This window comes from Chelonoidis abingdonii, chromosome 3 (genome assembly GCF_003597395.2).
Source record: "Chelonoidis abingdonii isolate Lonesome George chromosome 3, CheloAbing_2.0, whole genome shotgun sequence".
Taxonomy (NCBI): Eukaryota; Metazoa; Chordata; order Testudines; family Testudinidae; genus Chelonoidis; species Chelonoidis abingdonii.
In genome coordinates, this window is record NC_133771.1 from 117,066,106 (window position 1) to 117,090,866 (window position 24,761).

The 24,761-nt window shown below is 43.0% G+C and overlaps 1 protein-coding gene across 7 annotated transcripts in view; it reads left to right on the top strand.

Annotated features, from left to right (window-relative positions):
• The window catches only part of SASH1 (SAM and SH3 domain containing 1), a 186,389-nt gene that overhangs the window by 114,826 nt on the left and 46,802 nt on the right, over nt 1–24,761 (top strand). For 3 of the 7 annotated variants that reach the window (XM_075064031.1, XM_075064030.1, XM_075064032.1), the window contains exon 9: nt 14,005–14,137. In XM_075064031.1, the coding sequence (XP_074920132.1) occupies nt 14,005–14,137 (133 nt within the window). Of the gene's footprint in view, nt 1–7,428; nt 7,767–13,259; nt 13,349–13,756; nt 13,822–14,004; nt 14,138–24,761 lie in introns of those variants that run through there. The other 4 variants (XM_032801031.2, XM_032801033.2, XM_032801030.2 and 1 more) reach the window with 3 other exon arrangements.

The following is a 24,761-nucleotide window of genomic DNA, read 5'->3' on the forward strand; positions in this document are numbered from 1 at the left end:
AGCTAATTTAGACCCCATCATTTTGTTTGGATAGTTGGAATTATGTTTTCCAGTGTGCATTACTTTGCATTTATCAACATTGGATTCCATCTGCCATTTTGTTGCCCAGTCACCCAGTTTTGTGAGATCCCTTTGTAACTTTGGACTTAGAAAATTACTCAAGATAGTTATCATCTACAAATTTTGCCACCTTACTGTTTCTCCCTTTTTCCAGATCATGTATAATATGTTGAACAGTACAGACTCCTGGGGAACACTTCTATTTGCCTCTCTCCATTCTGAAAACTGACCATTTATTCATACTCTTTGTTTCTGGTCTTTTAACCAGTGACTGATCCACCAGAGGACCTTCCGTCTTGTTTGCTTTCCCAAACAGGGTATCATCAGTCAGCAAAGAGCAGGAGTGTCATCTCTTTTGTGGCTGAAGAGAGGCTGCCTTCTGTTGTTTCCAGGTTGTTAATAGTAAAGTTGTTTGTTTTTTTAAAATTTGCTAAGCCAGTAGCTGACTTGGTTCTCTGCCAGGTCTGTGCAGTTTACCTTTTAATTTCATTACCCCATGACCAGTTTGTTTTTAGGAAGTATATCTATTACTCACTTGTATAGGAAGCCAATATCCCTGCTCTATGGGAATAGTTGCTGTCTTTTTGGTTAGATAGGGCATCTAGAGTGTAGAATTTCTAATTACTTTACTTAAATATATCTTAATATTTTGATTTCATGTCTCTTCTGGAATAAGGCTGGTCTTATTAAATCTCTAGACATGAGATCTCACTGCCTCTTGCCAAGTGTTAGGACATAAAGCAGGTGCAGATTACAAACAAGACCCTCTCTAGATTTTATATAAGTGCTTATTTGTCTTCTCCTAGAAGTTGGAAAGTCTGGGGGAAGAAAAGGGAAGGTTTCCCGACCACATTGCTTTCTTTTTTTTTTTTTATGCTAACTGATGTGACTTCTGTGCTCTGCAAAAATACTGGCCTGTTTGATAAATCTGGAGACTGAAATCTTCTGCTCATCCAAAGTGGGCATACAGCATAGAGAGAGCTGTGCATAGCTCCCTACTGTGCTCTACAAAAGTGCCTCAACTCTGACTTGAAAGAACCATCATCACTAGGATGATATGGCATAATTCCCTCTTCATGCATCTCTACTGAGACTGCTAACTGATGATACCAGTTGTCATGATCTGTTCTTTTTTATTTGTTTTTGTGTGGGTTTTAGGGAGAGAGTATTGTGACAAAAAGTGTACGTGGGGGGCGCTACTTAGGAAGCTGGGGCAAAATCAGTACTTGGTCCTGCTAGTGAAGGCAGGAGGCCGGACTTAATAACCTTTCAGAGTCCCTTCCTGTTCTATGAGGTAGGTATATCTCCATATTTAAAAAAAAAAAAAAATACCCACTAGGCCAGAGACCATTAATAAACATCACTGACATTTTCTCTAGGTATACATTAAATTAAGTCATAATTATCATTGGCTGAATTGTTTGTACTTTGTTTCAACTTTGATCAAGAAAGCTGTCTGCTATCCAGAATTCTGATTTGCTAGCATAGACTCAAAATGGGATTATATAGTTCCATTTGAAGAGAGTTCCCCCTTTAACCATGCCATGCTCCTGCAGCCTCTCATACTGCTTGGTGCCTTTGTCAGTCTCAGCAAAGAGAGCAAGGATTGAATAGGGCTAGAAAATGAACTGCTCCTTCATTCCTGCCAGGAGTGAAGCCACGTTATCCATGGGGAAACAAGCACTGCCACTATCCTGGTTGTACCTGCCCTTTTAATAAACAGCGGACTTCACTCTCCAGGGCTGTCAACTCAGCACCTTTCACCAGCACTAAATTAACCTACCCACTTATTTTCTTTGTAAACCATGTCAGCAGATCCAGACTAAACTCCTGAGATATATAATGCAAATCACCATCTACTGTAAGGCCATTGCTTAGAAAAGCTTCCTACTTGATTTCTGCTGTTATCCATCTTATGCTAATGCATTTCTTAATAAATAGAGTCCCCACAGAAAATAGTTCCAGTGAGTACCAAAGGTGCTTTTACTGTTTTCACTGTTTATAATTTTTTACAAAGGACATGTTTCATTTTACTACATAGCTTAATGGACCTAAGATTTAAAGGAATGTGAAGCATTGATTTTTTGCATCTGGCCACAGCCAGAGACAGGATACTGGACTAGTTGGACCACAGGGCTGATCCACTATGACAATTCCTATGTATCTTTTTCTAATTTATAAATAAATTACTATTTAAAGAGGTTCTAAAAGTTAAATCAGGAATTATGCATGCACCTGCCCCCCTTTTATAAAACTGTTGGGAATAAAACATGGTTAAATAAAAGTCTACTATTAGAATTGGCTCTTAGCATTACAGTTACTATTATTTTGGTTGATAGATATAAAGAAGTTGAAAAATTATAGTATAATTTCTTTAAAACCAATTCTGTCCCAAAAATCTAAGAAAAATGACAGTAAATCTGTTATGCTGCACTATGTAACAGAATTGTAATGATTAAGACTGCTGATACTTTCCAAATGTAGCAATTCTTTAAAAATCTCTACTGATTTTAGTCTTGTTACAGATGGATTCCTGAAACCTTCAACCAGTTGTTCAAGTTGATATTGCTAATAATCTGAGACACTGTATTATAGTAACCAGGAAAAAAAGCCCAGCTCTTTATGTTGTAATATAGTCAGTTAAACTAATTGGAAGTAAATTAAAAGCCAGTGAATATTCACAATCTGTATTTATCATTAGCAAAGGAGAGAATATGACGAATATTTATCATTTGTAATTATTTCAGTCACTGCAGTGTACCAGATGATACTGACATACATGGACTGATAGCTTTAACATTTTGAAAAATTATTGCGTCCTAGAGAGTGTGAACTATCAGGCATTAGAACTAGCATATCTCTGTCTCTAACAAATGGAGACTTCTAAGTTTATGCAAGAAGTTTTTCTCCATGAAAAGCTGGAGGGTGGAAGTGGATGTTTGTGTTGTACTGTTTCTTGAGGAGCTTATGGTCCCTCAAGGGCTTGCATGATCTTTGAAGTAGTGGAAGGAAGCTGGTTGCTGAGCATGCTTTTGGATCAATGCAGTGCTTGTTGTTTTTACACTGTACTGTATTTAGTCCTATTTTAACACAGGTTTGTCAGTTCCAGCATGCACTGATGTGATTTAATGTATCTGCACCTCCTTATAATATTGGCAGTGTTTAGAAAGAGTTATATCAAAGAAAGAATCCGTAATTGTCAAGACTAGCTTTATAGTCATAGCACTGAATTCCCAGTTTACATGTAGAACATAGGACCTCATCCTATAAGGTGCTGAATGCCCTCATCTCCCACTGACATCACAGGCTCTGCAGCTCACAATTAGGTCCTAGTGAGGTTGGCTAAAGAACTACAGCATAACAAAAGACCTGACCTTTCCCCAAATATATGGCCAACTTCGTTGCCTCACGGGTGTAGTAACCTACAGAAACATTAACAAGAGAAACACAAATCAGCATTTTAGATTCCAGTGAGCAATTCAGTGTTTAAAAGTTGTATGAGTACTGTGTGGTGGTGATAATATAGCAGGAGTTAGTCAAAGATTTGTTAATACTCGGCTTTTAAAAGCTGTTATTTTTTCCCTTTCAGTCTGAAATTTTCCAGAGCATTTCTAAAATGTACAGGAGATGCCTATTTGGGTGTAGGGTTAAAAATAAAACTTAATCAGTTTTTTTGCCATTACAGATTACCGTGGAGGCCATCTCTATGCTGTGATCAGAAACTGCCTCGTTATTTATAGGTTTAATCACCATTGTGGCTTGTAGGACTCTAGTGTATCCCTGACCATTTGTACAAGGAATTTTTGTTTTCTAATAACCAGCTTATGCTAAACTAACTCAGCTGACGGGTAGCCCAGCAAAACTCCTATTGACTTTCAACAGGAGTTGTACATGCTTACACTGGTGCTGGATTTGGCCCTATATAATTAATTTGTAAGAAGTCTAAGAAAAACATCCCTGTTAATATTGCTAAAAATAAAAAGGATTAGAAGCCTTCAGGCAACAACTGTATTTAAACATAGTGGTAGCCAGCACAATTCTGATCATGTGGACAAGGTTATGCTGTCTTAATTTACTACAAGATATTAGGCCTTTATATGGAGGAGAGGCTTCATTAATATTTCCTCCTCCTGGCTAACATGTTACCTTGTTCTTTCTATACTTTTTCCCATCTGGCAGCAGCCTAATTCCCCTACTTTCTGTTCAGCTGGTTAACGGTTCTTTCTGTTGAATATGCCATTCTCAGTGTAGAGTCAGGCAGCAGGAGATGCTGTAAATGTACTGCAGTTTCCCTCTCCTCACCCTGTCCCTTTGAAGACTAAGCATGTTACTTTTGGAACAAAGTCTTGCTCAGCTCAGGAATCAAGAGTTTCAAAATCCATGTGTTTCATTCCCCCACTAGGCAGGTCTGTGCTGAATAATCTTTACCTATGGTACAACAGAGAATTTTAACTGAGCTCAAGTTGATTGCCACTTGCCTCCCCCAGGATTGGCGTTTCCTTCATTTTGCTTATAATGGTGCCTTTAATCATTTTACTATTGTAAAAATATTGTAATAACAGGATTTAAATTATTTCACCCCTCATTAAAGGAATGTGTGTTCTGCACAAATCTTACAGCAGCTTGTAGAGTTCATGTACAGCATTCCCCCTAGCACGGGTATAAGAAGCCGTGTAGAGGTGAGGCACTACTTAGGCAAATAAAGACATGCCAGAACCTACATGACTCTCTATGCACCCAAGCGGTGCCTCCCCCATCTACACAGCTATTTTTAACAGTATAGAGTCCTGTTGATGAAGCCTTTTCCCACCAGAGGGGAAAAAGGCAGCAGGGGAAAGGTTCTAACCGCTCCCTGCAATGGGGAAAGGGTCCAGCAGAGCAGAGCTGCCAGACTCTTTACCTGGTGCTCCTTCTCCTCCACCCCCACCCACCGTGCCAGAGCCTTTAATTGCCATGTGTAGCTACACGCTACAGTGTGGACACCACCTGCTTTCCACTGTGGCATGTAGCCACATGTGTAGTGCCTGTACCCTACATATCACTGCCTATGTAGACAAGACCTTAAAGTGACCTCTGTTGTTATGAACCATCTTTGATATGAATTTAACTACATTTAATCACTTCAGTGTTCTCACTCGAGGTTTTTATGCTATTCCAATAAACTGGTTCTCATGGATGATGACGTTAAGCTCCACTCATTTTTAGCAGAGCTTTGGAGCTGTGCTCCAACTCCACTCAAGCTCCAGGCAAAAACCCGGAGTTCCACTGCTTTGGAGCTGCTCTGTGCTCCAGCTCTGGGCTCCGCTCCAAAGCCCTGATTTTTAGTACAGTATATTCCAAAGAATGGCGGTCTCCCCAGGCCACCGCAGCCCTGCCAAAACATGTCACGCAAAAGGCTGTTAAGATGTACCATTGCTAGAAGTACTATTTCATATACAGTATTATTTGGGCAGATGAAAAATCTACTAGTCCTTGAGGGAGAATGAGGGAGGACATTTTATTGCAACAGACATTAAATAGAGCTTGATTCTGCCACTCTTACTCATGCTGAGTGGTATATTACTATGCATGTCATCCTATTACAATTAATTAGACTAATTACCTACTATAAGGTACTATTCAACAGGATGAATTGTCGCAGTCAAAGATGTGTCCTAAAAAGTTATTTTAACTGAAAGCCTGCAAATAGTTAACGTCTTGAAACTTGCCTCAGCAACTATTCCAGAATAGACAGACCTCCTAGGAGAATTACATTTTTTTAAATTATTTCTACAGAAATGACACACATTTCCCACTAATTTCATCAGGCAGTGTCATCGTCAGCTAATGTAATGTGTCTCTCATCTGACTAGCCATTGGTGAACTCCTTTGATTTCTTCATAAGTAATACCGGTCCAAATTCAGCTCTGGTGTTACTGAATTTTAATGCTAGGGATAATTTGCACAATATGTTTTATATTTATACTTTTATACGGTTACTTTTGCTAAGTGGCAAACACATTTTTGACCCCTTACAATTTTTGTAAAGGTGGGAGTAATTTTTCTCTAACCTTACAGTGTGGTCCATATCACCTCCAAACACTACACAGTGTTACATACATAGCCTGTGCTGTGATTAGCTTTGTGAAATGTTCTTAATGAAACCTGAAAACAGGCAAAACTGAAGTTGCAAGCCCAAAACTTGGGTCAGCTTTGCTCATGCTTGAATCTGGGACAAATTTCAAGTGAAGATGGCCAGTGTCTCATGGAAATCCTGAGAAAACTCAGCGGTTTCTCCCAAAGCTCAGACATTTCAGCTGAGTTTTACTTAGTATTTTAGGGTTCAAGTGAAAAGCAAAACTCATCAAATCAAAACCAGAAAAAAGGTTCACATGATTTCTATGGAGCTGGAAGGGCCTTGCTTTGCACAGGTTTGACTTTATAGTCATTGGTACTAAGATGGAGAAAGTAAAGTATCCAGATGGCTAGATGGGTCATGAAAGAACAACATGTTGCACATACCAAAAAAGGGCCAGATTCTCGGTACTGCTCCTGCTGCTTGAAACAGCAGTAAGTCAAAGTGCACTATGGAACTTTTAGTGGGCAGTAATACGGTCCACGTTGCCTGGTAGTATGTGCAGACTGGTGCGCTGTAGATTTACACTCAGTTTGCTGTACGCTATGTCTCCGTGTGTACAAGCCCTCAGATTATCTCCCAGGAAAGGTGGAGATCAGGCACATGGCAAGAGATTTGAGCTCAGCCTTGGGGAGAAAAGGGAGAGATCTCACTTTTCATGTGCACATTCTAGTGCCTGGCAAAGCAGCATCATGATAACCTAAGCTAAACTGAGATTTTGGTCAGTAAGACTTGGGAGAGAACTTAAATGGCACTTGGGTGAGGGAAAAACATTTGAGTTCCCACTTAATGATTATTATAAAAATAGATTCTATAATTTCAAGAATAATGTTCAGGCAAGGGTTATTTTTCAGTGGGGATCTCTCTCGCAGGTTTTTGTCAAAAAAATTTAAAAAAACCAACCCCCAACCTGGTAAAAGGTTTTAGTTGCATTTCCTAAAGAGACAGTCTCCACTCTAGCAGTAGTGTTTCAGGATCAGTTCTCATCCTGGCTTTGCACAGATTCTCTGTGTGTTTTTTTTTTTTTTTCTTTCACTGAAATTCCATAGACAGTAATTAAGGAACTGGAGGCCAGCAAGAGGTCAGCAAGCCTTCGTCAGTGAAAACCGGGATTGTTTGCCATGTACAACACTCCCTTTTTTCCTTGTGGTGAATAGAAGATTTGCTTAGAGCTGATGACTTATGCCTTTCTTGCAAGCTATGCAGCTAGCAAGTAACTGGGGGAATCAGTCAGTGAGCAGAAAGCAGCTAATTGAGTCCTGCAACATGATTTTTTTCTTCTTTACATATTAAGCAGTGAAGTCGGAGCCAGTGTGATGACTGATAATGTAACTCTGGAGAAGAGCGACAGAGTCCTGTGGCACTTACAGAAACAGAAGTGCTGGACCATAAGCTTTTGTGGGTGAATACCCACTTTGTCAGACACATGTCTGGAGAAGAGGTGTCTTGTGCACAGGATACTAATCGAATATAGTGCTTAAGAAGAAGTGCCTAATCCTAAATTTTAGGGTTACTAAGCTGATAGAGCAGGAGCTGAGCACTTGGGGGAATTATTCGGAACTGAGCTGTAGGCCTATAAATGCCGAAGCCGGTAAGTCATTAAGTGTGTGGATGATATGGAGAGGATGTGCCTCCTGTCTGAGAGAGAAAAGGCTTTTGTGGTTATTCTTAAGCACCGCATAACATGCTGAGCTTTTCTTGTCTCCTCTTTTCCTTTCCCTGGGACTCTGTGCTCTCTTCTGTTCTATTTTCCGGTCCCCAACTATAGTTGGGCTTCTTGGGGGTGGGGTGGGGGGTGTCCCCGCCCCGACAGCAAAATGATTATATTTTTGGCGGGCAGAAAGCTTGTTTCAGAGAAAAAGGGAGAAGGGACACATGTAACCAAATCTTGCAACGCAAGCAGCAAATCTGTTTGATTTGACATAGGCTTGGAGTTCTGGAATGATTAATAAGTGGCTAATTAGGGGGCACATCATACATAGAACTTGTGTATTTGCCCCATTCTGCCCTCAAGAATTGTCTGACTGTCCCAACACAATTGCAATTTGGACTCAAATTTGGAGATTTTGTTGGGAGATTTTCTGGTTCAGTACAGGAATAAACTATTACTAGGACATGAAATTAATTTCAGAAGTTTGATATCTTTCCAAATGGCTTCATACAGCTTGAGTAAAACACCATGTATGTTTTTGTTTACAGAGCTGAAGCAGATAAATCAAGCTTACTTTATTTATCTGGACATGGCCCTGGTATTTCTTAAGTACTTCTGTTTTATTAGGAGTGGGCTAGCAAGCAATCATACATTATGTGTTTTACAAAGAGTGCCTCTGAAACCATGAAGTCATCCCAAAAACTTCCCTGCAGGGTGTTAGCTGCTTCTGTTTTATATTAGTCCAATAATTCCATATACCCTCATAAATGTGAACATGCTTTATAAAGCTCTAATTCAAGCAGGGAAGTTAGGATTGTTCACTATTATTATTTATATACCACCTAAAATGGACTGAATAGTGTTTCATAGATCTAGAACAAGGTACATATCTGTGCACCAAAGAACTTGCATTCTAAAATGACAGCATAAAAAAGTCAAAGGGGAGGAGGCAAGTGGGATGGAGGACAGTAAGTTATGGGGCTGAAGTGCTTATTTTACTCCCTGGATTACTTTTTTAAACAATTACTTTTAAAATTGTTCTAATTTTGGTTTAAGGGATTGTGGGAAAATATGGTTTTTGAGAATAGCTATTGAAAGAAGAAGGGGAGGTTGTGTGGGGTACATACTCAAAGAGGCCATTCTGGCACAGAGCATGGCAAAGGTGATGGCGCAATTAGGGTTTCAAGAATATTTTCAGTCTTATGGTCACACTTGCTCTCAGATAAAGAGCTGAGGCTGCAGCTACAGCTTGGAGTTATACTTTTTCAGTCATTCAGTGCATGATTGTTGCAGTTCTCTGTATGCAGTCCTTGGTATTTACAGATGCTGTTAATTTAATTCCAGTTTCCCTATAGCCCTTCGTGCGGTTGTGCTCTCCAATAGAGTTCTCCAAACTGGCCCAGTTTCTTCACTATTAGAACATTGCAGATGTGTCAAAGATGCACTTGTTCCAAAAGAAGCTGGGAAAGGAGACTCTGCCCAAGCGTAAGTGCCAAATAGGCCCCATAGGCTTTGCTCTATTCCACTGGCAGCAGAATGGCGCACTGTCTCTTTAAAGCATGTATCATTTTTTGTATTGGCTTGGTCAATTTGTTATGGTTTAAAACTGTGGAGCCAGCTGTCTGCAATCTGATGTAATGTTGCCATGGAAACGAGAAATGAAACACTTATGCATTCACCACAGAATTACTACATACAGCATTAGCCAAAATAATTAAAAGTTGAGCCATATGGGCTTTTGGATGGAAAAAATTTGAAGCAGCAAGGATGGAAATTAGGTTGTTCCTATTTACAGTACTGTAAATCCATTTGTTTTCCCTTTAAAATATTCAGCAGGGTCTCTTAATAAGGCTACTTCAGAGTCAGGGTATTATGCATATTAGATGCCTCTCTTTGCTGTACAGAAAGGGTTAACTGTGCTGAAATTTAGTGAAATAGGATAGCCTTATGTGTAGCAATAAAACATTTATAGGCTCGCTGCACTGTAAGCGCTCTCTGACCTCTGAGTGGGACACCTACTGTGTTGACTGCTATAAAGTGCCCTTTCTGATTGCTAGCTTTGATTGCTGTGGGACCTTTCCCTGCACGAAACCACTGATTGTAATGTAGATTTCTTTCGTTACCTATAAAATTGTTCCACCTTAGGGCAACACTTTGCAAGGGTCTCCCCTGAATATCCAGAGATTGTTCCTGTACTTTTGTATTGTTACAATACATTGAAAGACTTAAGAAGATTTTGATAGCAAATTTGATAGCAAGCAGCATTGAAAAAGCCTGCAGGAGAACGGTTGCTAGAGCTGGGTGAGAAATGGTTTTCCCAGCCTGTGAGAAATTTTGAGACTTGGAACATTTTTTCCCATCCCAAATTGGGATGAAAAGTTGAAATGTTGAAAAATTTTGTGAACCAACAAACAAAAAAAAGGGGATCAGTCAATCAAAACATTTTATTTTGATCATTTTGACACATTTAGTTCCAATTTTGACCTTTTTTTATTTTTTCACATTTTAAAAATATAAATGAATTTACATTTCAAAGTGAAAAGCCATTTCAAACCAAAAAATGGAACTTTTTCTTCAGAAAATACCAAAATATCAATAATTTCAAAACTTTTTTCAAAATTACTTTCAAAATGGGAAATTTGTCAAACCCAATCCTTTTCCATAAACAATTTGTTTCAAAGAATCATCATTTTCGAGCAAAAAAGTTAACTGAAAAAAATCCAGACCAGCTCTTGTGACTACCACTTCTAATGGCAGATGCGTAAAGCCTAATCCATAAGGTATTAACAGTCTTTCTCCCCTACAAAAAAAATAGAGAGATATAGATATTCCTGCTTGGTAGGAAAGTTCAGATGGTCAGACTCTGCTGTTGCTTTTAATCAAACAAATATCCTTCAATCTGCTGGCAGTGCTCCTACTAATACAGCCCAATATGCTGTTGGCCTTCTTGGCAGCAAAGGCACACTGATGACTCATATCCAACTTCTTGTCCACTGTAATCCCCAGGTCCCTTTCTGCAGAACTGCTGCTTAGCCAGTTGGTCCCCAGCCTGTAGTGGTGCATGGGATTCTTCCATCCAAAGTTGAGGACTCTGCACTTGTCTCGTTTAACTTCATCAGATTTCTTTTGCCAATACTCCAATTGTCTAGGTCACAGTGGACCTATCCTACTCCCAGCTATCTACCTCCCCCCAGCTTAGGGTGATTGTGAACTTGCTGAGGTGAAATTCATCCCATCATCCAGATATTATAAAAATGTTGAACAAAACAGCCCCAGACTGACCCTGGGGCACTCCGCTTGATACAGCTGCCAACTAGACATTGAGCTGTTGATCACTACCATTGAGCTGACAATCTTCCAACTTCATCCATCTTATAGTCCATTCATCCAATCAAACTTCTTTAACTTGCTTAGCAGGGCGGTCCTGCTTTTTTGCTCCCCAAGCAGCAGAAGAAAAAGAAAGAAAAGAAAACGCGATGAGCTGCACCAAAGTGCTGCCGAAGAGGAGGAGAGGAGTGAAGGGCCACTGCAAATTCTGAGGCGGAGCAAATGAGCTGCTGCCGAATTGCCACCGCAGACACCAGAAGTGCCACCAATAACAGACGGAGTGCCACTTTTATTGGCCGCCCAGGCCGCTGCTTCCTTGCTGATGCCTGGAGCCAGCCCTGTTACTGGCAAGAATCTGTGAGAGACAGTATCAAAAGCTTTGCTAAAGTCAATATATCACATCTACCGCTTTCCTCATATCCACAGAGAGTTATCTCATCATAGAAGGCAATCAGTTGTCAGGCATGAGTTGCCCTTGTGAATCCGATGTTGACTGTTCCGGATCACCTTCCCCTCTCCAAATGCTTCAAAATGGATTTCCTTGAGGACTGCTCCATGATTTTGCCGGGACTGAGTGAGGTTGACCAGTATGTAGTTATTCCATCTGGTTCAACATGGTGAAGGCCAACTAGTCATTGTGTCCGTTTTGGTCCCTAAAGAAGGGATGTGGACAAATTGGAGAGAGTCCAGCGGAAGGCAACGAAAATGATTAGAGGGCTGGAGCAAATGACTTATGAGGAGAGGCTGAGGGAACTGGGCTTATTTAGTCTACAGAAGAGAAGAGTGAGGAGGGATTTGATAGTAGCCTTCAACTACCTGAAGGGGGCTTCCAAAGAGGATGGAGCTCGGCTGTTCTCAGTGGTGGCAGATGACAGAACAAGGAGTAATGGTCTCAAGTTGCAGTGTGGGAGGTCTAGGTTGGATATTAGGAAACTCTATTTCACTAAGAGGGTGGTGAAGCATGGAATGGGTTACCTAAGGAGTTGGTGGACTCTCCACCCTTAAAGATTTTTAAGGCCTGATTTGGCAAAACCTTGGCTGGGATGATTTAGTTGGTGTTGGTCCTGCTTTGAGCAGGGAGTTGGACTAGATGACCTCCTGAGGTCTCTTCCAACCCTAATATTCTATGATTTATCTTGATTTAAATCAGTCTGCTGCTATCCTACTTCGTTGCGTTAAAATAATAATCTTTCACTCTGGGTAACTAATTACATACTGTGTTGGTCCCTATGATAAATGCACTCACTGAGTCTTTTGGATTCTTTTGTTTAGCAACATTGGAATTGCCATACTGCATCTGACCAGTAGACCATTTAGTCCTTTTTTTATTTTAGGATAATTTGAATTTTGTTTTAATCAAGTAGATTGAGGAATGTGGGTCAAATGCTCTGCTGGCACAACTCCACTGGCTTCAAAGGAATTGCACCAGCAGAAAATCTGGCCCTGTGAGGGATATATTTTCAAAGCTGTACCTAATTCCCATTGACTTTCGATAAATGGCATCTCAATGCCATTTTGGACTTTGAAAATATACCCTGGTGTGTTTGCCATTTGACATCCTGTCCTGTGGTTTATATTGTTGTTCCATTCTGACTTTTATGTATATTTTAAAAGCCTATACGCTGTCCTATTTTGCCAGCCTTTAAATAGGCTCTCAATTAGGTAAAAACAGGATGGGTTTTTTTTCATGAAAAGGAAAGAATGCAGTCTGAAATAGAAGCTCAGATGACCTAAAGTTCATTGAGAGGAAGATGCATTAAGATTTTTGAGCTGGACCTTAGAATGTGATGAATTGGCTGGGGTGTACACAAAGACAAAGGTATACAATCTGTGCAGCACTCCAACTGGAATGGGCAGTGCTTGCTGGAATGCAGTGCATACAGTGCTAGTCCTGTACTGTAAGAGCTGGAGTTCCTTCCTTCCCTCTCTCCCCCATTTTACATTCTAAATAGATTAAAACAGAGGAAGTAGCATATTGAACGTTGGATTTGTCTCAAAAATTGGAACCCTCATTTCGTCCACAAGGAATAAATTGTTTCAGCTTGTTGTGTGTCTGCTGCTGGAGCGAGTGAATATTTTTTTGCCTCTGTAATGTTTGATACTTGAGGGAAAACAGCTGGAACTGAGCATAATGGATCAGACGCAGAATGAAACGGGATGTTGGGGAATATGGACTATACTGTATATCTGAAAAGGTCAAAGTTTTCCCTTGGTCATTGTTGGAGGAATGTTGTGTCCCATCCTAAGCCTAGCCTTGAGAGCCTTCAAAAGGAGTGTGGGATAGGGGGAGAAGGAGAGAGAGGATTTTGTAGCTGTGGCGGCGTGTAACTAATGAACGAGACAGAGAATGAAGTCTCTTCCTTCCCATCCCCTTCTTGTACTGCTGGTTTTGATTTTCTGGGAAGACTGGAAAAAGTCAATGATAGAGTTTCAGTTTGGAGAAGCTGTTTATTACCAAGTTTAAATGGCAAGTTCCGACAGGCCAGACAAACCAGTGCCTGACCTAAACCACAGGAGCGTAACTGGTATGGTAAGAAAAGCCCTGCCTGGAATGCATTGAAGGAGAACATGAAAGTAGTTATTACAATGCATGGAAAGGAAGACAAGGGCAGCAATGTATTTCAGTGCTTTTAGGACCTCACGTTGCACGGAATTAGAAGTCAAAATGGTATGTTATGCACTTTGAAACCTGTCAATAATTTCAACGCTTACCTCTGACCTGGGTGGAGAATATAATGCCAGTTACAGAGCTGCTTTGACACAGAGCGGCAGCTGGGTTGGGTTAACTTGACTTCAAGGAGCAAGCTATGGAACAATTACTTTATTAACATTCTCTTTGTTTCTTTGCCAGTCAAGAGAACAATCGGATGATGAAACAGAGGAGTCGGTGAAGTTTAAAAGGTTGCACAAGCTGGTTAACTCTACTCGCAGAGTCAGAAAGAAACTAATTAGAGTGGAAGAAATGAAAAAACCCAGCACAGAAGGTAAAAGCAAAGTGCATACAGTTATTCTCAACTAAACTGAATGGATGACTTTTTATTTCTGTGTTGAATAGAGAAGGTTGGGGGCGGGGAGCATTCTGGGTGAGGGCGAATAAGAATGATTGTGTTCACTGCCATAAACTTGTAGCTCTGTGAAATTGGGTGGTGTTTTCTATAAAGACTGAGTTATTCCAGCTGTTTTAAGACTTTAAGGAGAGCAATGTGGCTGTTTGGGAGGTGGTTACTGCTACAGCTGAAGGTCTGTTAGCACTCCAAGTGCAATATTGGAGAGCCCTTTTATCTGGAGGTTAGAACTTGGCTTTGTTTTCATCCCCTCTGTTGTATTTTGTGGACAGAATGAAAGGTAGCAAAAATTCCATGACATTTGTGCTCCTATGATCTCACAAGCAGTGGAGCAGAGCCACCTTGACTTGGTTCTTTTTCTCCAAGCCTTTGGAGACACCTTTGCAAGAACATTCCCCAATTGCAGCTCTAAGGATTTGGAAGGGGAGTGGCTGGTTGGTGAAGGTGGAGCTGTTCTTTATGGTATCATTCTTTGGGAAGGCCAGAGAATTTCTATCACACATTCTTGCTGCACTAACTCCATCTCTCTGCCCTCTACGATCCTTGTGGAAAACACATAGGCAATCAGCTACAGCATGCAGAAGCCATGCTGCTGGTGGAGAGAGAGCCTAGGGAGAGGTGCAGAGGTGCTCACCCTGTCAATATGTCTACACTGCAGTTAACTTGGGTGATCAGTACCTGGGTCTGAGCACTGGAGTTAGCCTAGCCTGTATGTGAGCAGCGATACTGCAAAGCCATACCCAAGTTACTGACTCCTCACTGGTGCTGCGCTCACCTGTGTGTGTCGCTAGGACTTGTAGGGTCATTCCAATTATTCTTTGTGCTGCAATAAACTGAGGTGCTCTATGGTTCTTTCTTAGTGAATTATAGAACTTGTCTGTCCTCCTGGGCATAGACGGAAGTATGAAGGTGCTGGAGAACTGTCAGCACTCGAATGATTTAGCCTATATCCTCACTGCAAAGTAGGCGGGTACCAGCCTGAGTGAAGGTCTCACTCGGGTTTTAGTCTCTAGCCCCATACAAGCAGCTAGGCCGAGTTGAAAGCACCAGTAACCTTGGGGTGAGATGGTTTTGTGTGTGGATAGGAGGGGGTTGGGGCAACACCTGAGTAAGAGCCCAAGTTTATTCTGCAGTGAAGACACAACCCCTGAGTGAATGCCCCAAGGTGGTGGATTTCTCCCAGGACTGCTGCACTGGGAATAAGGTGCGGGGGGGGGGGTAGAATGAGGCCCATCTATGGCTACTGCTTCCCCGAAATGCTCCAGAGACCCAAAATTATGCAGGGGTGACCCCCACACATTCTGGGTCAACAAGGACCCAGGTGGTGCCTGTCTGTCATCCCCTCCCCCCCATGTGGCCTTTGGGGCGAAACTGCAGAAAGAATAGGGTTGCCAGGCGTCCAGTTTTCAATTGGAATGCCCAGTCAAAAAGGGACCCTAGTGGCTCTGGTTAGCACCGCTGACCGGGCTACTAAAACTCCGGTCAGCAGCACAGCGGGGCTAAGGCAGGCTGCCTGCCTACTCTGACTCCATGCAGATCCCCAGAAGCGGCCAACGTGTCCTGCTTCAAGGCGCAGAGGTGGCCACGGGGTTCTGCACACTACCTCTGCTCCAAGCACCAACTCTGCAGCTCCCATTGGCCGGGAATCTCAGCCAATGGGAGCTGCAGGGGTGGTGCCTGTGGACATGGGCAGCGTGCAGAGCCCATTGGCCCCTCCACCTAGGATCCAGATCCACCTCCAGCCCCCTATCTGAAACCCCTTCCACACTCAAACTCTCTCCTGGAGCCCACACCCCCTGCTCCAACCCGGAGCCTCCTCCTGCACTCTGAACTCATCCCCAGCTGGGAGCCCGCACCCCCAGCTGGAGCTCTCATCCCCTCCCACACCCCAACTCCTACCCTAGCCTGGTGAAAATGAGCGTGTGAGTGAGGGTGGGGGAGAGTGAGTGACGTAGTGAGGAGGGATGGAGTCAGCACAGGTGGGGCCTCGGAGAAGGGGCAGGACAGGGGTTGGGCCTCGGAGAAGGGACAGGGCGAGGCAAAGGATGTTCTGTTTTGTGCAGTTAGAAGTTGGGAACCCTAATTGCGATGTCAGCAGAGTCTAGCTGGTAGGAACAGGAGCAGCCAAAGCAGGGACCTTGGACCACTCGGAGACTTTCTATAGGTTTTGACTGGATTTTGTCTGGCCTGTGCTGATTGGCTGTTTTCTCCATCCTTCCTCCTCCCTCAGTCTTTTCATCTCCGCTTCACTCCACTCCTGCCCCACCAATCCCCTTCTCCTGCCCAACCCCGTCACTTTCTTCTCCTTAGTGTTCTCGCTTCCTTTCTTCATTTTCTTTTGCATTTTGCTTATCCTCTCTGAATTAAACCCAGCCCCAAAAATCATGGAACTAAAATGCTGTTTGCTACCATCATACTGTTGTCTCTTTGTACCCTGCCCCCCCACCCTATGTCTGTCTTGTCTATTTGGATTGTAAACTCTTCGGAGCAGGGACTGTCTACTGCTCTGTGTGTGTTCAGCACCTAGCACAATAGGACCCTTCTTTTGGTTGACCCTTAGGCCACGTCTACACTATGGGATAATATCGAATTAGCTAAAATCGGTTTTATAAAACTGATATTATAAATTCGATTTCATGCGGCCACACTAGGCACAGTAATTCGGTGGTGTGCGTCCATGGTCCGAGGCTAACGTCGATTTTTTCTTTTGGAAAAGCGTTTGGCCCAATTTGTGGTAGCTCTTCAGTAGCTATCATGGTTCCCACATTCTCCCCCGCCCTTGGAATTCTGGGTGAATCATTATTGTCGCAGGTGGTCTCCTGGGTAAATGTCGTCAGTCATTCCTTCCTCGGGGAAAACATCAGCTGACAATCCTTCTGCGCCGTTTTTCCCTGGATTGCCCTGGCAGATTGCCATAGCACAGCAACCATGGAGCCCGGTTCAGCTTTTTTTTTTTCCGGCACCGTATGTGTACTGGATGCCCGCGGACAGAGAGGCGATACTCCGGCGCTACACCAGCAGCATTCACTTTGGTTGCATGATAGCAGAGATGGTTTACCAGTCGTTCTTACCGTCTACTTGCTGGAGTAAACTGGCAATGAAATGACGGTTATCTCTTCCCCTCTGTACTGTCCGCTGCTATCATGAAGTTGCCCTTGGCTGAAATCGGCCGGGGGCGAACGCAAAAGCAAAATTGGGAATGACTCCCCGGTCAATCCCTCACTTATGGTTTCTAAAAATAGAGTCAGTCCCCCTGCCTAGAATAAGGGGCAAGTTGTATTAGAGGACCAGTGTATCAAGAGCCAGCTGGTGCTGTGTCAGTATTCAACGGGGTGCCCCTGCAACAACCCCACTGTTGCTTCCCTTCTCCCCCAACTTCCTGGGCTACCGTGGCAGGGTCCTGCCCATTTTGTCATGAAGTAAAGAATGCAGGAATAAGAAACACTGATCAGTGACATAAAATTGAAGGGGAGGCAGCCTCCTGGCCAATGATAGTCCAGGCAGGACATTAAGCAGCCTGTGGGGGAAGGAGCACAGCATGCTGCTGCTATGACAGTCCAGGCAGTACAGAATCTTTTCTTACACAGGAAAGGGAGGGGCTGATTGAAAGCTCGCCCCCAGTTTGCATGAGGAAGACGGTTACCAGCGTTCTGTACCATCCACTGGGAAAAACTGGGAAGTCATTCCATTTTACCCTGGCACTCCCGGCCAGCCTCACCTAAGGCCAGCCAGGAGCACTCACGGGCTGATGGCGACGATGATATTCAGTCGTATGTACCGTCTACCACCGGGGAGGGAGAGGAAGCGGATACTGCTCTTCACTGCGCAGCATACGCGTCTACCAGGCAGAAGACATCCGTCGGACCAGCAGCATTCAGTACACATAGGGGTGACATTGAAAGAAAGTCAAAAAATGATTTCTTTCCCTTTCTTTCACATGGTGGGGGGGGGCGGGGGCAGAAACTGAGGAGCTATTCCCTGAACCACGCCAGACACTGTGGTTGGACCTACAGACATTGGGAGCTCAGCCAAGAATGCAAAATACTTTTCAGAGACTGCTGTGGGACTGTTGGGATAGCTGGAGTCCTCAGTACTCCCTCCATCCATGAGCCCATTTGAGTCTCTGGCTTCCCGTTACGCTTTGTCACGCCGCTGTTGTATCCTGGAGATTTTTTTTCAACGCATTTGGCATTTCGTGTTTGCTAACGGAGCTCTGATAGAACGATTTGTCTCCCCATACAGCGATCAGAATCCAGTATCTCCCGTACGTCCATGCTGGAGCTCTTTTTGGATTTGAGACTGCATCGCCACCCGTGCTGATCAGAGCTCCACGCTGGGCAAACAGGAAATGTAATTCAAAAGTTCGCGGGGCTTTTCCTGTTTACCTGCCCGCTGCATCCGAGTTCAGATTGCTGTCCAGCGCGGTCAGTGGTGCACTGTGGGATACCGCCCGGAGGCCAATAACGTCGATATCCGTCCATACTAACCGTAATCCGATATGTTACTATCGAATTTAGCACTACTCGTCGGGGAGGAGTACAGAAATCGATTTAAAGAGCCCTTTATATCGATATAAAGGGCTTTGTAGTGTGGACGGGTACAGCATTAAATCGATTTAAACGCGTAGTGTAGACCAGGCCTTAGGCATCGCTGTAATAAACATGATTAATAACAACAAGGGACAATCTGTGTGATTATAGGGCTGCTCTCTCTAACCACTGAAAACCTTTTCTTCACTAGGGGATGATGTGTTGGAGCTTGCCCCAAGGAAATTTTCTCTCTTCCACAATTTTTTTTCTGTGGCAGAAGATCATTTTCAGATTTCAAGTGCGTTACAAACACTGTCTATTTAATCATTACAACATCTTCTGATGTTAAGTATTATCCCCATTTTGCAAGTGACTTCTCCAAGAACACAAAAGATGCTATAGTAAGGTCCCCCAGCCCTCTCTTTCAGCAAGTAGTTAAATTTGATTGAATAAAGTTGATTCTCTAGATAAGACATTTGTGATGGTTCTTAAAAATCAGAGTACAAGTGCTGAATCTGATGGTGGGACTCCTTATGGTTGCCTTGTTAGGTTGGTGGGTTTGGTTTACTATCAGTTTGGTCCAGCAAAAGCTATTGATCTTAACAAGTTAATCAGTACTCATAGACTTTAAGGCCAGAAAGGGACCATCATGTTCATCTAGTCTGACCTCCCACATGTCGCAAGTCACTAGGGTGACCAGATGAGATGAAGAAAATATCAGGACACGTGGGGGGGGTGTCCCGTCAGCGGCACGCCAAAAAAAAAAAAAAAGGCTGAGTGCAGCAGGCGGAGCAAAAAAAAAAACCAGTGCTGCCGGCAGAGCGAAATATCAGGGCAAATTGCGGGACAGTCCTGATTTTATCGGGACTGTCCCGTCTGGTCACCCTACAGGCCACAGAACCTTACCCACCATGTAATAGACCCATAACCTCTGGCTGAGTTACTGAAGTCCTCAAATCAAGTTACAGAGAATCCGCCATTTACACTAGTTTAACCCTACAAATCACCCATGCCCCATGCTGCAGAAGGCCAAAAAAAAAAAAAAAAACCAGGGTCTCTGCCGATCCTGACCCAAGGGAAAATTCCTTCCTGACCCCAAGTATGATGATCAGTTAGACCCTGAGCACATGAACAAGACCTACCAGCCAGACACCTGGGAAATAATTCTCTGTAGTAACTCAGAGCCCTCCCCATCTGGCATCCCATCACTGGTTATTGGAGATGCCACTGTAGGCAGTTTCCTCATATCATCCCCTCTGTAAACCTATCAAGCTCTGTCCTGAAGCCTGCCAGGTTTTTTGCCACCACTGCTCCCTTTGGAAGGCTGTTCTAAAATTTCACTCCTCTGATGGTTAGAAACCTTGATCTAATTTCAAGACTCAACTTATTGTCATCCATTTATTCTTGAGTCCACAATGGCATTCAGTTTAAATAATTCCTCTCCCTCCCTGGTATTTATCCCTATGATGTATTAATAGAGAGCAGTCATATCTCCCCTCAGCCTTCTTTTCGTTAGATTAAACAAGCTAAGCTCATTGAGTGTCCTCTCATTAGGTACGTTTTCCATTCTTCAGATCATCCTAGTAGCCCGTCTCTGCACCTTTTCCAGTTTGAATTAAATGTTCTTAAACATGGGAAACCAGAACTGCACACAGTATTCCAGATGAGGTCTCACCAGTGCCTTGCATAATGGTACTAACACCTCCTTATCTCTACTGGTAATGCCTCATCTGATGCATCCTAGAACTGCATTAGCCTTTTTCATGACCACATCGCATTAGCGGCACATAGTCATACTGGAATCAACCAATACACCCAGGTCGTTCTCCTCCTCTGTTACTTCCTACTGATAAGTCTTCAATTTATAGCAAAAATTCTTGCTGTTAGTATCTAAGTGCATGACTTGCACTTAGCACTATTAAATTCCTTCCCATTTATTCTTCAAATTCTCAAGGTCATCCAGATCTTCTTGTATGATATTCCAGTTCTCCTCCATCTGCAAAGTTTATTAGCACACTCTCTTTAATAAAAGTATTAAATAAGATTGGTCCCAAAACCAGTTCATGAGGAACTTCACTAGTAACCTCCTTCCAGCTTGACAGTTCATCTTTCAGTATGACCCATTGTAGTCTCTCTTTTAACCAGTTCCTTATTCACTTTTCAGTTCTCATATTAATCCCCATCTTCTCCAATTTAACTAGTAATTTCCCATATGGAACTGTATCATATGCCTTACTGAAATCCAGGTAGATTTTCTAAAAAATCAGTTATCTTCTCAAAGGAGATCAAGTTAATCTGGCATGATCTACCTTTTGTAAAACCATGTAGTATTTTATCCCAGTTAGCATTTACTTCTCTGTTCTTGACTAATTTCTCTTTCAAAATTTGTTTCAAGACATTTCACACAATTGAGGTCAAACTAACAGGCCTTTAGTTTCCCAGATCACCTTTTTCCCCTTACTTAAATATATACAGTAAAAGCTGTTTTATCCAGCACTTCACCAACTGGAAAACACTATAAACCAGCATTTCTGATCTTTCTTGAAAGTTCAGTTTATTGTTCAGTTGGTGTGGGGCCGGCCGGGGGTTGGGATGTGGGAGGGAGTGCAGAGTGAGGGCTCTGGGAAGGAGTTTGGGTGCAGGAAGGGACTTAGGGTGCGGGGTGCCAGATCCAGGGGCTGTTCACCTCAGGTAGCTCCCCACAAGCGGCGACCTGTCCTAGCTGCTCCTCGGCAGAGGTGTGGCAGACAGCTCTGCATGCTGCCTACGCCCACAGTCTGCGGTTCCCGGCCAATGAGAGCTGTGGAGTCAGAGCTCAGGGTACGGTAGGGCTGGGGCAGCGCACAGAGCTGCCTTCCGCACCTCCACTTAGGAGCAGCCAGGACAGATTGCTGCTTGCAGGGAGCCACATGAGGTGAGTGGCCCCTAGATCCAGCACGCCCTCCCGCATCCCAAGCCCCTTCCCAGACCCAAACTCCCTCCCAGAGCCTGCACCCCAACCCCCACCCCTGCACTGCCTCCCACACTCAAACTTCCTCCCTCTTCGTTAACTGGCATTTTTCACTTATTGGCACCCCCCATTCTCCCAACATGCCCAATAAAACAGCTTTTACTGCATTAAAAATTCTCCAGTCAAAGGGTATGACTGCCGAGTTTACAGATTCATTAAAAATCCTTGCTATTGGGATTGCAATTTCATGTGCCAATTCCTTTAATATTCTTGGATGGAGATTATCCATGTCTCCCCAGTTTAGTCCCTTTAACTGTTTGAGTTTGATTTCCACCTTGGGTGTGGTAATTTCTGTTTTCAATATCCTTGCTCCCATTAGCCAGCCTGCCACTCTCCCTAAGCTCTTCATTAGCCTTATTGAAAATGGAGGCAAAGTATTTGTTTAGGTGTTGGGCCATGCCTAGATTATCTTTAATCTCTACCCCATTCTCAAATATCCTCTTTAGAGGTCTCACTTCTTCTTTCCCTGTTTTGTCTTTATTTATATGGCTATAGAACCTTTTAATATTGCTTTTAATTTCCTGAAGGTCAAGCTCTGCTTGAATTTTGGCAGTTTTCACTTTATCTCTACATTTTCTGACCTCCAAGAGGTAGCTTTCCTTGCTGATCCAACCCATCTTCCATTCCTGGTAGGCTTTGTTAATCACCTGCTTGAGATACTTGCTCATCCAGTCTGGTCTGCAACCATTCCCTACGATTGTTTTTTGCTTTCTTGGGATGCAGCTTCAGATTGTTTGTTTGATTTAAAGTACTTCCAAGCCTCCTCCATGTTCAGATTCTTGAGTTCTCCAGTCTGGTCCACTTTCCTAACTAATTCCCTTAATTTTGTAAAGTTTTCACCCTTTTGAAATCAAGGGCCCTAGTTGCAGATCTGTTTTTGTTTATCCTTTCATTTAGTTTACACTGAATTAACTCATGATCACTCCAACCAAGATTGTCTGCTACAATCAGTTTTTATGTGAGGTCATTGCTACTCACCAATACCAAATCTAAAATGGTGTCACCTCTTGCTGGTTCAGTGACTATTTGGTGAAGAAATCTGTCAGCTTTCAGATTCAGGAAAATCTGGCCCCTACTATTATTAGTAGCACGTGTCCTCCAATCTGTATCGGGGAAGTTAGTCTCCCATAATCATTCAGTTCCTAATATTATTTCATTAAAAACATTAAATTGGTCTCTATCCATATCCTGACCTTATCAGATCCTGGAGATCTGTAGTATACCCCAAACACTGTGTCAGGGGAACCTCTAGTAGCTTTTTCCCCCAAAAGTGATTTTGGCGCAAACAGATTCTCTTTTATGCATTCCATTACTTCTAATTTCTTTACAGTCTAACTCCTCATTGATATACAATGCTACTTCACCACCTTTACCTTTATTTTTGTCTTTTCTGAACAGCACATGCCCTTCAATACCTGCACTCCAATCATGACTATTATTCCATCATGTTTCTATTATCCCTAAAATATCTGGTTTCACTTTCTGCACCAGTAGTTCTAGTTCCTCTCTTCTGTTACTCAGGCTCCTTTCATTGGTGTACAAACATCTTAATGGTTCCTGGTTGGCTTTGCCCACATTCCTCGCTTGATTGGGTACAGTTTTTCTACTGCCAGTATCACCTACCTGACTTAGCTTTGTTGGTATCAGCACTATTTTTCCTCTTAATGTCCATTCTTCTACTCACTGCTGTTCCTGTCTCCATTGCTGTGTCCTTTCCTATATGATTTTCCTCCCGCTTAATGTTAGAATCAAATGTGGAGACTTCATGAGCATCTCCCTCGATTTCCTTATTTAAAGCTCTTTATCGGTTGTATCAAGCTCCATCCCAGAAGTCTATTTCCCCCCTATTTAGGTGGAGTCCATTCCATGAGAACTGTCCTCTGACTGAAGATCACCTGAGCCTCGATTTCCTTAAGTGTCTTCCCCAGTCTGGCATAGTCTCCCTTGATACGTTCCAGTGAGAATCTAGCTGTGTCATTTGTTCCCACATGAAGGACAATCAGTGGATTCTTTCCTGTTCCCATCAGGATCCTCTTCAGCCTCAGGTCCACATCCCGTATCTTAGTTTCCAGCAGACAGCACACCCTTTATGTTTTCTGGATCAGATTTGGTGACAGGCCTGTCTTCTCTTCTTAGTAGAGAGTTACCAATCACATAGACCTGTCTTTCCTTGTAATGGTGTCATTCTCCACCCTTCCTCCAGTTCTTTCTGTTTGCAAGTCCTCTTGTCTTTTATTCTCCCTTGCAATCTTCTGCAAGTCATCCTGTATTCCCTTGGGGCTCTGAACTCCAGGTAGCACCACTGACTCTTCCCATAGGACTGGCTGCTTTTCTCTTCTTCCTTGCCCTCTGTCCTTCAATTACGGCCTGCTGTTCGCCTTTTAGATTGTCCAACTCAGCAAACCTGTTCCTGGGCTCTATTTATCCCTCACTAGTTTGTCATTTTTCCTTTGCCTGGTTCTTGTAGTTACATGCTTCCACTTTCCTCACCCAGCAGTCTCCCCTCAGAGTTCTTCGGTCCAGTTCGTATCTGAGTCTTGACTTTTCCCTTCAACCTCCTCTTACCTTCCCTCCCTCATCTGCTCGAATCCCCTTTGAAATCAACTGTATTTTCCACCTTCATCTCCAAACCTCGGATCTTCTCTTCCAACTGCTCTATCAAGCAGCACTTCATACAAACGAAACTTTTTTCAGGTACCCGCTCTAGGATCATGTAAATCCTGCAGCTTCTGCATCTGGTCATCTTCATTGTCTCTCATTGCTTGGTTCACTCCCACTTCTGCCTCCGTCTGGCATAGATTTCCCACCTCAAGTCCTGTCAAGGGGAAAAAACAGCAACAAAAAAAACCCAAAATCCAAACAATACCAGAACACCAGACACACCGCTCCCATAAACTCCCACTCATATTCCTCTGTTTACAGCTCAGTTTTCTGTCTCATGTGCCACTGGCTGGTTGCTTGGTTGTCTTTTATAGGCCCCCTCATCAGAGAAGCCCCATTCCCT